The sequence below is a fragment of the Thermobia domestica genome, chromosome 17, assembly GCF_964235325.1.
Source record: "Thermobia domestica chromosome 17, izTheDome1.hap1.1, whole genome shotgun sequence".
Taxonomy (NCBI): Eukaryota; Metazoa; Arthropoda; class Insecta; order Zygentoma; family Lepismatidae; genus Thermobia; species Thermobia domestica.
The window spans coordinates 144,029,347-144,044,349 of NC_137470.1; the positions used below are offsets into that span (position 1 = coordinate 144,029,347).

Genomic DNA, 15,003 nt, shown 5'->3' on the forward strand with positions numbered 1-15,003 from the left:
ATGGATAGACTTTGATCCCCTGCGAACAACTCTCTGAAAAAAGAATTAAAAAAATATATCCCGTTATGTTGTATTATAGAGAATTATACACGAAAATATTAAAAAAAAAAAGTTTTTTATATTACCAATTTTCTGTGGGAAAGCAGACATCCTTAAATTCGTTCATGATCAAAACACGACGTTTATATGCATTACGGCAAGAATGCACATATACATAAGAAACAATTCAATATGGCACATCAAAATATAAACTAAATTAACTTCTTTGAAGACACCTCATTTTAAAAACAAAAACAAAAAGGGCCGTGGTGGCTCAGTGGTAGAGCATTCACCTGGTGCATGGAGTGCGTGATTCGATCCCAGCTCGCGTCACGTGAACTTTGTGGTGGACAAACACCGTATACGTGGGTTTTCTCGGGGTTCTTCCGTTTCTTCCCACTTTCTTCATTCTACCATTTCATTCGTTTTTCATCATCACTGTCTCCTTCAGCCTAGCCGGCATAACCGCGGGACATAAAACTGACAGATATCGTTTCATTTAAAAACAAAAAGTAGGAAAAATATAACAAAAAAAGTCGGCGTTGTCAACTTACAAATCATTTCTACATAAGAAATAAAATCATTTTACGTGCAAACCTGTTCGTCAATTACTGTGCAAAGAAATGGATTTATTAAAGGTATTTAGCACCTACTCCTCAGTGACGGTATGTATTGATCACTGAAAAACCAGAGGCGGTATGGCATACCACCGCATACCGTCTCACTTCGACCACTTGTCAGTACTCTTCATTTAACTAAGAACGAAGTTTACTCATTAACTCGATATGACTTAATTTCTGATCATTGTCACGATAGCATCAATTACTTCACCTGAAACTTGTAGTGCTTGTGGCCCGCCTGTTTAAGAATTATATTACATGCGTCTGTGATAAGAATGTATCATACATATGTTTTAATTACTTTTCTTCTCCAGGTCCTGTGTCAAGCCCTGAGTTGGCTGAAAACTATCCACAATCTCGTCCTGAAGAGAAAATGACTTCCATAAATCCGATGAAGGAGGTCATTGATGCTACTAACGTGGCCCAGTATTTCCAGAGTCTGTCAATTAGTCCTGGTGAGTAGAAATTTATTTCACAGCATGGCATAATTTAAAGCAGGTTTCGGGTATTTCTATATAATAGATAGAGCTCAATTCAAATTCTGTCCTTTGCTAGTTCTCTTAGTTTCATGTTTCGAAACAGGGTTGCCAGAGACTTGTAAACTGATTTACCTGTTATCCCTCTTAATATTATAGTATTGGCTCTTACAAGCAATTTTTGAAACTTAATTCAGTAAGGTTCACAATGATTCCTTCTCCAATTCTTATTTATTTCCACCTTAAATGTCAGTATTTCGCATATCAAGCTACCGTGATCAATTATAGTTTTTTTCATACATATACTTATTTTGATCACCCATCAAATCTAAAGATGCTTTCATTCATACTAATATTTCAATTGATTCTTCTTGATGTATCACTAACAGGGTTGGCTGGTTTAAACCAAGATGGTTTAAACCAAAAGACGAAAAATGTTCGTAAAAGTGTAAGTGTTCGTAAAATCTTGATGAACACACATTTGTGCGTTATCACGTTTCACTCCCGTATATTATTCGTATTATATTCAGGCCTAAATTCCCCATTCATTACTCAAAGAGATTATACCACAAGAGCAACTTATATATATATATATATATATATATATATATATATATATATATATATATATATAAGTTTATGAATGTTTCTTCTGTGATTTTTTTACAGTTTGTTATTTTTGTTATGCATTTGTAATCAGAGAAATTCTAAATATTGTTTCGTTGCAATGATGTTAACTATTGATAAAATACATCGAAATGTCGTTCTTATATTTTGGGGGGAGGGGTCATACAAACCCCACGAGAGGCATTTATTGAAATCAGAAGTATCTTTTCTTACTGATATGCAAATTAAGTCGTTGTATTTCTTTAACTTGGACTAAAGGTTGTACTGAACTAACTTGCACTAAATTAGTTCGTCTGTACTCTGCAGTATTTTGAAATTGTCCATATGTAATTCTGTATAATGGTTTCACTTGTGCAACTGTTTATCTTTCTGTCCTTCTGAAATGACTCTTGACAATTATATGAACAAGTATGTAAAGATCAGTACAACATAATTTTATCAGGAGTTCTTCGTGAGTGAGTTGGGTATCGCATTTGTGGCCAATTAGTCCCGGTTTCGAGTTCAAATGGAGGACAATTTCTCTCGGATTCTCGGATGTAAGCCGAGAAGCGGTTTGGATTCCACTTTAAGCTTATGTCACCCCATCCAGCATAACCCGGTTGTTGTATAACAACACCAAGGCAAAACAAAGTTATTTCTGTCCATATGTGATATAAATACATGGAGAAAATAATGTAAACAAAAAAAAAAAAAAAAAAAAAACCTGGTTTAAACAAAAAAAAGCAGGGTTTTTTGGTTTTTTTCAATAAAAACCATGGTTTTTGCCAACCCTGATCACTAGCATCAATTACCCGCTTTAGTGGGTCAAAATTTTTAAAAAATAGTAATATGTTCTGTTAGTCAGTCACTTTTTACTATCACTGAAAAAGTGCTCTCTGATATCGGTCATTTTCGATAATTTTTATATATTTCCCCCTCCCCATCCCCCAAGTTGCGAGGCTGAACTTGGATTTAAACTTCATCAGAAGTGTCACTGTTCATCTTAGCGACCCAGAAAATGGTGGATTCGGCACTAATATCGGTAATTTTCGATGATTTAATATATGCTCCTTCCCCCAAGTTGCGGGCTAAATTTGGATTTAAACGGGATCGGAAGTGTCACTGTTCATCTCAGCGACCCCAATTAATTATTACATTAACTCCTGGAATCAACACATAATATTTCATATATCCTGTATACTTTTCGATAGAAACAATGCATCAATCACCAAATTAAACGTTCATATACCAACAAATTTTACTGACTTCTATTCTCCATTCTCTGTTATAGCAGTGACTTTTTCATAGAAGCTGAGTACCCTATACAAATAACATTCTTTTTTAAAGAGTGCGTCAAGTCTAGATAACACTTACCTAGAATATAAGTAGAAAGCAGCTTGATTAGTTTTTTGTACACCCTAATAATAATAATAATAATAATGTAGAATATTTTGGTTTGTTTTGTTTTAACATCCCCTGCTTATAGTCGGATCCGAATCGCATGACATCCACCCGGACTCGAACCCTGTCTCCTTCGCCAAATGCGAGAACGCTAACCGTTTTGCTATAACAAGCAATAACATAGAAAAGTGTGTTATGTTTCAGCCCTCGATGTACTTTCTAAACATTTTTAGACCCATGATTTAAATATGACAGGACTACACTGATTTGAAATATATCTTCAAAGATAGTAAATCGGATATTTGTTAACAATGAATAAAATTAATTATCTTTAACGTATTTTGTTCTGGCTTTGTGTGTTATTGATGTGTGTAGAAATGTATGTCGAGTTAGGAAGCTTTTTATTTTATTCATTTTTTATGAAGGGAAAGGATGTGAGTGCATCCTTGAGATACAGTATATATTAGCAACGCCAATTGTTAATCATAAGCTTATATTATTGAAGTAATTGTGTTAATCTACGGCTGATATGTTTTTAACAAATATATCAAATATTTCTCTTAAGATGATTTCATGTTTTTCAAATTTTGGGCATTTGATTTTCGTTTTTTTATTTTTTTTTATTTTTTAATTTTTTAATTTTCCTTCATTCTTTGCCTCCCTCTAATCATCATCATACTACAGTCGCACGTCCCGGGTTCGATTCCCGGTGGGAGCAGTCAGTCGAAAAAGTGTAAAAACCTCTTTCAGGCCAGACATCCTGAATGAGGTTTTCTTGGGTTTTCCTCATTCCAACTAGGCAAATGCCGGGGTGATACCTAACTTATAGGTCCCAGGCCGTTTCCTTCCCTTTCCCCGGATAGTGTGATCGCCGAGGGACGTTATCCCTCATACGTGACGGGCTAAATGGCCTTAGATGCCGAAAGCCCAGAAATCTAAATTCTAAACTAACACACAAACACAATATAAGAGAGTGGGGGGAGGGGGACGGCGAAAAGCACACACTACAAAGCAGTGTTAGCCTATTCATTCAACAGAATGCTTGGTTACAGACTTGTCTTCATGGAGAAAGGATGCTTCAGACTTGCCCGTGCTCCGCTCTCAAGGCTTCTCACATTGGTTAAAAGCTATGTTGAAGTAGGTTGTCATAGCAACGACCAGTCAGCACTGCATGCTGCTTTGATAGAAAGAAGCCTAACTTGTTGCATGTGTGCATATGGTGTCCGAGAAAATGAAATTTAATATTTAAGTTTTTCGTCCCACGTTTATGCCGGCTAGGCTTCTGAAAGGAGACTGTGATGATGAGAAATGAATGAAATGGTGGAATGAAGATATCGGGAGAAAACGGAAGAACCACGAGAAAACCCACGCACACGGGGTTTGTCCACCACAAAGCTCACTTGGCGCGAGCTGGGATTGAACCAAAGACCCCATGGATCAGAGGTGAACATTAGCACTGAGCACCACGTTTCCCTATATGGTCTCTAGTAAGTAATCTATGGCTGCATCAGTGACTATGACTTGCCACGGCACAGAAATGTACATTCGAGCCAATCGTAAGGTACAAACCAGGTTTAGAAATATTTCATATTTTCATTATTAAATAAACAAAAAGTGTAATCATGTATTTATAATCGCAATTTTTACAAGCATAAAAATAAAAAGAAATATATATATTTTCAACACAGTATTTAATTTCTTTTAATCAAGCAGTTCCCAGGTACTGCTGGCTGCTGGGTTTATGCGGCTGGACTGCACGTCACTGAAATTAACGTTAGATTTAAATTGTGTACATTTCATACGAAAACAGTATTATAAAATAATGAAAATCACTAACACATTCATGGACAAACGTCTACTAGGTTTCTTTCTTGCTGTATCGTGTGGATAAAAGAGAGAAAAAATAAAAAGCGCTAAAGGAGATTCCACACATCCATGTCCATGTACAGTCAGCAACAAAAGTTCTTTCCGTTTGATGAAATCAGTCCCGTAAAGATCTTCAGAATACAAAGACAATTTGAATACATTTTTCAGTAAACTAAAAAGAGTGTAATTTTCTGTACGGTTCCAGCCATGCTACCGTTATTTCTAAAATAAATTTTACCAAACAGAAAGAACTTTTGTTGCTGACTGTACACACTTGAAGGACATACAAAATACCGACGGGAAAACTGAAGACTTAAACAATTTACTAAGAAAGTTGTTAACAGCAGGGTTCACTAACAAATCATGGAAACAGAAAGTACTATATTTACTACACTTAGTGTGCTGCTATTGTTGGTTTGAGAAGACAAGTGAAATGGAACTAATCTTTACAACAGAACACAGACACTTTATATGCTACTCTCAATCATCTCTCATACTATGGTAACATAACATGCATTACCAATTGTCAAACTAACTTCGGAGAAGATTTGAATGACGATTGGTAGCAACGTGTTTGGTCACGTCTGGGCTATCGATAACAACCTATTTAGGTTTCTCTCTTTTTATTTCCTTTCTTTCTTTTTCTGTCTTCTTTCTTTCTTGCTTTCATGCTTTCTTGCTTGCTTCCTTGCTTTCTTTCTTGCTTCCTTGCTTTCTTTCTTTCTTGCTTGCTTTCTTGCTTGCTTGCTTGCTTTTCTTTTCTTCCTTGCTTTGTTACTTACTTAATTACTTTCTTTCTTTCTTACTTACTATTTCCATTAGAAAATATGTACCGCGACGTAACACGTTCAGTCCGACATCTGACAGTAATGAAGAAGCTATGCTTTTCGAAGATCCCGACGTGAGCCACCGGTGGCACATGCCATTCTTCCTTCAGCGTATTCATAATATACATTTACACCGTGCTCTTGGGTTTTCTCGGGGTTCTCCCGTTTCCTCCCACTTTCTTCATTCCACCATTTCATTCATTTTTCATCCTCACCGTCTTTAACCTAACACGCATAACCGTGGGACGTAAAACTCAAAGATTTCATTTCATTTCAAAATATACACTTACCACAGTGCAATAACATAGAAAGTCCGTAACACTGTTCTTCTTTTGTGACTAAAAACCCAAAGGCAACTTACAGCCACGAATAAAGATCGTGTGTACCACCGGTGGCGCACGTCAGGATGAATGGGTTCATTTCTCGCACTACGTTTTTAACTAACTATAACTTGATTAAACTGAGCTATAGAACATAATGTATGATTTAAATTGTCATATTTCCAAACTTTTGTTAGAGTTACATTACACATTTTCTTTTAACAGTAGCTTTCATGAGTAAATTTGATCTAACAGAAATATTCATACACAAAAAATAAATGAACCTGTTAGACTATAAGATACATATACTTGAGGCCGTATCCTACATTTTAAGTACGCATATTTGTTAATTTTATTGGCTATTTATGCACTGCGCGCTAATTTTTTTATTTTTTTTTTTATTTATTCACTGTACATGACAACACTAATTAGTATGTTGTCAATACTTCCTCACTTCGGTTTTACGAATTGACTTCCGGTAAATGCGTCGATTTTGGACTCCTACTTAATACGTACCTAACAGTGTCATGTTATCACACCAAGCAATTAGATCGTAACATTTTACGAATTAACATGTGAATTTCTCACAATTGGTTGCACTTCAATTATTCACGGTCTGTCTGCTTCCAGGTCGTCACACAAACAGTCCGGACAATTGACAGTTGAAAAGCATGCTCAAAAGCAAAAAAGCTTGTGATTGGTTATTCGAGATGCACTGTCCAATCAGAAGCGAGATTTAATCCTTACAAGGCAAAGGCAAGTGCCGTGATAGGTTTGGGACCGTAAGACAATACGCAAAAGACAATTCTCATATTTGTATAAATAGGGCTTCGTTCTGCACACGCACACAAATGAGTATTTTCCACACTCGATGCCAATCGGTTCCCAAAATAGTAAAAGGATAAAATATCAGTGATGCTAACTAGGGATGGGCAAAATCGGTTTCTGGGAAAACCGAAATATGAAAAACCGATATTTCGGTTTTCTCCAAAACCGGTTAGGTTTTTCACCGAAACAGTTTCCGGTTTTCTCCGGAAAACAACGAAACAGTATTCTGGTCAGAAGTAGAACCAGTTTTGAGAAGACTGAATCCGGTTTCGATGAAAAACAACAGGTTTTGAAGAAAACCAAAACCGGATTCGGTGTAAACCGAATCGGTTTGGGAGAAGACCAAAAGTGGTTTCTGCGAAACACCGTTTTATTGAAAATTTTCAAAAACCAGTTTCGGTTCTTCTAAAATCCGGAAACCGAAAAATTGTTTTTTGTGCCCACCGCTAATGCTAACTTAGTCACTTTTTCCATCTTCTTTTTGGATGAAAAGAAAGATTTTATAATAAAGTTTTTATTTTTTGCGAATATGAGAGTATAATATCTGTAGCAGTACAGTGATAGTAGATTATCATAATTCTGGTCGTAATATAGCATTTAACGTCAGAGAATTATTCTCAATGTTGAGGTCTGACGATATAATACATGTCACCAGATCAGGATTTCTTTGTGGTAATCTGTACTGAAACTAATAATAATATGCAATATATCGAAACACAAAGTGATTTAGGAATAAGGAGCTCGGTCGTTTGGTCCCCTTTTCTTTCTGTTAACAGCTGCTTACATCCTTATTGTCCTTACTATTGAACTGTAACATTTTTACGCTTTGTGTTTCACCTACCTGATGAAGGCAATAGAAATGGGCGATGATTATCATCATCATCGTTATTCTGCCATTAATGGCAGGTCATTTGCCGTAACTGAGAAGCATCCATGCTCCGCTAACCTCTTCTTTATCACCTACAATCTCTCTGTTTTAATATCGTCCATTAATTGTAGTCTCCTTCGCCCTCTCCCTCTCTTTCCTTCCACCATACCCTCCAGGACGTCCCTCATGATACAGTTTCTTCTTAGCCAATATCCCAACCAGTTTCTCTTCTTCTTCTTAATAATATTTATTTCTATCACTCTCTCATCCGTTTTCCGCTCCACCCAGCAAATTATTTCCATTCTTCTCCACACCTACATTTCGAAAGCTTCCAGTTGTTTTTGATCATTTTTGCTTAATGTTCATGTTTCTGACCAATACAGTACAGTACTCCACACGAAGAATTTTATGAGTTCTTTTCTCAACTCTTTGTTCAAGGTCATGGGCGAAATATTGCTAAGTTCTCCTGTTTACAACATGTGCATATAAATATGTATTTATTTATTTGGTATTATTATTGTTGTTATTGATAACCCTAGTATTCACCAAATATATATATATATATATATATATATATATATATATATATAGGTTTGACTTTTTATTTTATAAAGCATGTAAAATTCACGAATTTGGCTTATCACGTCTTCGATTTTTAATTGTAGATACATCTGGAGCATCCAGTGAAACAGTTTCGCCTTCAGGGAGCGTTCCTACAGCTTCAGCTTCAGGGAGCGTCCCTGCAGCTTCAGCCTCAATGAGCACCGTTTCCTTTAATGCTCCTATTTGCATGACTTTCCGGAGCTCGTCTGCAACATTGGGAGCTTCCACGAAGCGAACTTTGGAGGCTGTTCTCTCACCGGAGCATGTGAGACGTAAGTCATACAGTACGTGATACTATGCACAACTTGTAATTTGTGTACTAATGAGGCTGTGGGCAAGGGTTAGGTAAGGAAAGAACGTAACCAACTCTTCTTCTTCTTCGTATTAAAAGGCTAAGCCTTGGCTTTGTAGCCACAGTTTCCTATTTTCAGCAGCCCTTTTCAACTCCTTGTAGGAATTACATCCCATCTCATTGATCATATTTTTAAGGCACGGTGTTCTCGGTCTCCTCTCGTTTTCTTTCCTAAGATTTTGCTTTCGAAAATGTTTTAGAAGAAAGTATCATGTCTAAGTAAGTGACCAATGAGTTTTGCTTTACGTACTTCTATTACTTTGATTACTTGTCTTTTGTCATTCACTTCTTAGAGTACCATTTTATTGCTGTTCTTTCCAGTCCAGCTAATTCTGGTGATTCTTCTCCAAAACCACACTTCCGCTACCTCAAGACAGGCTTTCTCCTGTTTCGCTAACGTCCAAGTTTTACATCTATACGTCAAAACACTCTACAGAAATGTTTTTATGAATTTCTTTTTAGTGTGGAAGTTAATATGCTTATTGAGGAGAGGGTTCTTGTTCTGAAAGACGTTCTTGGACAGTGCTATTCTTCTCTTTATTTCACTAACACATTTGTTGTTTTCTTCTATATTGTTGTCGAGATAGCAAAATTCGGCCACTTTCTTGAGTTTGTCTTGTCTCCACTTTTTTGTCGGCTTCTTCCTTCACCTCTCTTCTTATTTATAATCATGATTTTGGTCGTCTTGGTATTTATTTTTAGCTTGAGCTTAGACTCTGAGCATTGTATTTAGCTCGTCTTCTGAGTATGCTATTATTGCGATATATCCGGCAAATCTGATGCATAACCAACTAACTGCTCATATTATTAACCAACTGCCTGCTTCCTATCTACACGTGTAGGGGGATGAATGTTGGAGCAAACAAATCTCGAAGCAGACATAAAAATTTACTACAATATAGAAGAAAAGATTAAAAAATAATAACACAACTGAATTTAATGAAAGTAGATTACAAATTTTGTTTATCGATTTATCAGACATGCTGATGAATAACTAGGTACTCGTTGAATAAGAAAACTGTAAGAAAGAAGGGAAATGTGTGAGACACGTGCAGCTTAGTCGACATCGTGTCTAATCCTCTAAATTATAGCAAGGTGTGAAATCTATTAAGTTCTGTCATGTAAAATGAAGCAATATTTCTTTTTCCTAGAGTATATTACGAAAAATAAAATAATCACTGGGAAAAATGAACGTGTTGAAGTTCGTTTCGAGAATTTTTGCTTCAGTTTCGGGGAAATATTTTTGGCTTTTTCGGTCTGTAATGCCTATATTATTGCTGAAATATCAAATATTTCCACCTTCGATTTGTTTTTCTTTTTTCAAACTAAAGGATTTCATTAGAATAATTGCATAGATCTCGTGTTTCAATAAAGGTTTCACTTGCTTCCTTTTTGTTTTTAATTACTTTATGTTCAGGTCAAGGACAAGCTCCACCGATGTGTAGAAAGGATGCAGCCGCTAGAAGTATGAACGAGCTCATGCGAACTGAGAAAAAATATGAACAATTGTTCCAGTGCTCAAGAGCAGAAATAAGTGAGTGAAATTGATTCGCATGTTCTTGGATGCTATAAATACATTGCATGCGATTACATGTGGGGAAATGGAAAGACCATTTTTTTTTCTTTTTTTTCTTTCTTTTTTTTAAAAGTATTTTTCAAATATCATGTGTCAATTAACAACTTTACAAATATCTTACCATGCAGAATCACAATTATTCCTTATGATAGACTATCAAAATGTATTTAATAATTTATCTTCTGGTTTGAAAGTAATCAATAGTGTCTTTTTTCAGCTTTTACGTGTAGTGCAGCCTTTCCCAACCTGTGGTCCGCAAGACGATCTTATTGGTGTCCGCAAGCCAATCTGAGAAAGACATACACACTAGTGAGAAATACACCATTCTAAGTTAAATAGTCGATCGCTTAAAAGTTACTTCGTTTGACCGTGACATCAACCATCACATTAACTGAAGTTGTGTATCTCGGTGAATCATACACTTATCATTTTAACTTGTTTAAGTTAATACATTTTATTTTTCTTCTATATCTGATGGGTAGGCTATTGTGATTTAGTTTTGTTTACGTACTGGATTTATTTTTATATTTGAAACATCTTAGTCAAGTTGTCCGACCCCAGGTTTGAAACCCAGGACCACTCGATTTCGGAGTAGGCATCATACCACTGCAAAGAAAAACAAAAACCTCATACCCACACCCATACATATATATACTAACATGGGGCAGAAATATAAATACTAACCATATATATTGCAAGTGGTCCTTCACATGTATTGTAGACTCTAAAGGGGGACGCAGTGTTGAAAATGTTGGGAAAGGCTGGTATAGTTTAAAACACTGTATTGTTTTATAAAATGGTATGAAATGGATAATTTGTTTATTAGAAATAAATTGAAAGAATTTCGTGTTTTTTTTTTCCTTAAAGGTCATTTTTTACAAACCACGTTCAGATATGTTTCTAAATTTTTTAAATAATATACACTCATGTCCAAAATTACTGTCGCGTGTCTATAAATACGTTGTTGTAGGAATATAATTTGATAACGAATTCTTCCGGTTTGTGTATAATCGACAGAGACATGTATATGGCAAATTTCATGTCAAAAGAGCAGTAAATAAGGACAATAAAACGAAAATAAAATTTTCTTGGCCATTTAGCAATATTTTGTTTTATTCATTCTAATTTTCATATTTATAATTCTTTTCCTCTGAAATTTACCACAAATATACATTTTCCGATTATACACCTATTAACAGTATTAAAAGTACTCTGCAAAATTATTATCAAATTATGTTTTTACAAGAAGACAGCTATAGATATGCGACAATCATTTTGGACATGAGTGTACATGACTTAATTTCAGTTGTTGAAAGTTTCAAGTTAGATTTTTATGCCTATTTTACTATGTATATTTTTAATTTTTCGTGTCTGTTTCCTTGCCTATTTTGCATATTTTTAGTAACAATAATAAGAACAAGAAACAAAATGGATAGAAGAATAAAATGAATCTAAATTTTTAGTAGGGATAAAATGGGTATATAGAAAACGAGAAGATTTTTTTTAAGGTGGGTTGTTAGAGAGAATTAATGCCAGGAACACCGTTACGAATGGGGTGATAATGTGCCATTCTGCCCCTTCATGCGCTAACCTGTTTCTGAAATACCTGAAACGACAAATTCTTCCCTTATGACCATCTTAATCTTTCGTCTGGATTCAATTACTACATGATTTATCGTAATACAGGCCCATGGTTACCGACAGACGAACCCAGGACTACGTGTACCGAAGGTCCTCACGCTAGCAATTAGACTAACCTGGAGGGCTTCAAACCGACTGTCGTTCAGCTTGTTGCATTAGCTCTACATATCCATTTATGTAAGACCAAATTTCTTTTTAGCCGTCAAATTTAATCCCTACTTGAAACTACTCGTTTCTCTTCCTTCTTTCTTATAAGAATATTCACTTTTGGAAGCGTTTTATCTTTTAGTAGAAATCAACAGTAAAAACTATCTAAATCTAGACTCTGTTTTCTCATTCTTGGCCAATGCTATGCTTTTCCGTTACTTCTCACCCTTCAAATTGCAATATGTCTCTCTCCTTCCTGTTTTCTCTCCTTGTAGCGCTATTGAACTAACTCAAACCTAATATACCTATACGAGTATATGAACCTACTGAACTAACCTAATATGTACACACAGGGGACTTGTAATCCGACTTATTCCTTGAAAGGGATTACTCTACGTCTAACTTGGAAGAAATTTGTTGCTATAAACTTGGTGTCAGCAACCATTGGTTTCGGAGCAATTGTCATTTTTTTTTTCTTTCTTTCAATTTGCCGACTTTTAACCAAAAACTGCAAATTGTGAACAAACTGCTTTGTTCTGACCATTGAAGTGATACTTTTCTAATAGCTGACTAATAAGCATCATCATAGACAGGGTTGTGAAAAACCCAGTTAAAAAAAAAAAAAAAAAAAAAAAAAAAAAAAAAAAAAAAAAAAAAAAAAAAAAAACCAGCCCAGTGGGTTTTATTGGGTTTTATTAAATTTTGTACGTATATTTAAAGCCATATTCCTACTTAATATACCATTTAAGCATATATTTTGTACTGTACACACGAAACTATGGAATTCCCTTGTGAGACTGCGGTAGTTCACGTCTGGGGCGGGTTCCTAGCTCGATCCCAGCTCCAGCCAAGTGCGTTTTGTGGTGGACAAACATCGTATGCATGGGGTTCTCAGGCTGGTTTCGTCATGCCACCATTATTATCCATATAATCATAGTCTCCTTTAGCCGTGATACATAATCGTGAGACATTGAACTAAGCTTAGAAATAACTAATAATAATAATAATAATAATAATAATAATAATAATAATAATAATAATAATAATAATAATGCACAAGGAATCCGTGAGTCCCATAAGTGTTTTGTGAGACACACTTTGCACCATTGACACTCGCTTATATTTCGATTTCTACCAAGAAGTAAGTCCACAATTTTCTAGAGCAACAAAGAGGTCGATAGTTTTATGTAATACAGAATAGAAATAAAATCCCCTCTTACACTTATGATTCAAATCCCTGAGCCGGCCGTCCTGAGTTTCAGTTAAAACACGCGGGGCAAATACTGGGATAGTACCTCAAGTTCAGGAGCCAGAGTTAAAAAATGACTTTATTGAATGGATGTTGTTTTTCTAGATTTTTTTTAAAGAACTGAAATGTTGGACATGGATTTTTTTTTTCTCATTTTCAGTTGCCAGTTTGGTTTCTTACAATATATTTTACGATTAAAGGGGTTTTGTGGCATACAATAATTGTACTGTGTTTCACATATTCCATCAGATACGCAAGAAGAATTAGAGAGTTCCCCGATCTGATTGCCGTTAGTGTTGAGAAGATAGAGGTGTATCTTTAGTAATTTCCTTTTTCAAGTGAAGCGTTCTCTTTTTGTAATTAACTGACACATGGAGAAAGACATTTTATATCTTTATATTAATACCCAAGTATATAACAAAAACAAAGGAAATATAGCTACATTACTTTTGATTCCATACTAGCTGAAGTGCCCGTTCTTTGTACAGAGAGAATTAGGCTCAAGGAAAATGTTTGAGCCTCGTCTGCCCTTTAGGATACGCATATCAATGAAAGTGTAGTAAGATATTCTATTTCTGGCCTGAATTTTTAACCGCTTTTTCCCTTAGGAAAGTTACCTTTTCCCTCCCTTACGCCCTTTAAGGAAAGTTACATAATAATATCCCAACTTGAGGTAGGTACTAGATATCTTCTAATACTCATTTCAAACTGTTCAAGCATTTCCCATGACGCGATCACAAACAACAGACAACATCGCTTTCAATGTGAACAAAGGAATCATGGAAAATCACCTCTTCCCCCTTAAAATGAAAATTTTCAGAAACACTACAACACATGCCAGCTTATTTTTAATGGAAAGTTTATATACCGAGTTTAATCTTCCTAACTTGGCGAGCTCGTGACATACTTTTTTAACATGAATTTTGAACTTCCTCTACTCCTTCTCCTAGGATGCGCCCTTGAAATGAAGTAATATGAAAATCCCAGCTCTGGGTAGGAACTAACTACTTCTTTATGTTCAAAAATTTATTTCAAACTGCTTAATCGTTTCCCCGTGTGATGCGATCGGAAGCAGCGGGTAAAATCGCTTTCAAACTATAGTAAATGCTTTCCGTTCCCACTTAAAATGGAAACTCTCAAAAGTACTGGAACACGGGTCCACTTCTAGTGGGAAGCTTACATAAAAAAATGTAATCTTCCTAACTTGACAGAATCGAGAGATACTAAGATTATCGCATAGATTTTGACCATTCGCTTCCCCTATAGAACACACATTTTAATCAAAGTAACTTGATTAAGCATCTAGTTCGAAGTACGTGATAGCTGCATCCAAAAATTCATTCCAAACCGTTTAACCGTTTTCCCGTGTTGCACGCACAAACAAAAATCTTTTCATTTTTATATAATAGATTACAGTTGAACAGTATTACAGCGAATTTGATCGAGCGCAAATAAAATTCATTATGAATGATTCCCAAACCTTTTTTTGTTTTCAATGGTGTTCTCTTCTGTTCTGCTTGTAAATACATATATTATGCCAGTTATGAATTTAGGCATACACTAAGAAGTACGATTAAAAGAAAG

General features: G+C 35.4%; 1 protein-coding gene across 2 annotated transcripts in view; it reads left to right on the forward strand.

Moving 5' to 3' along the window:
• The window catches only part of LOC145674383 (uncharacterized), a 71,846-nt gene that overhangs the window by 2,537 nt on the left and 54,306 nt on the right, over positions 1-15,003 (forward strand). The window contains exons 2-4 of one of the 2 annotated variants that reach the window (XM_081744355.1): positions 974-1,114; positions 8,517-8,726; positions 10,224-10,340. In XM_081744355.1, coding sequence (XP_081600481.1) covers positions 1,033-1,114; positions 8,517-8,726; positions 10,224-10,340 — 409 coding nt within the window. In that variant the 5' untranslated portion in view covers positions 974-1,032. The remainder of the gene's footprint in view (positions 1-973; positions 1,115-8,516; positions 8,727-10,223; positions 10,341-15,003) is intronic. The other variant, XM_081744356.1, reaches the window with a different exon arrangement.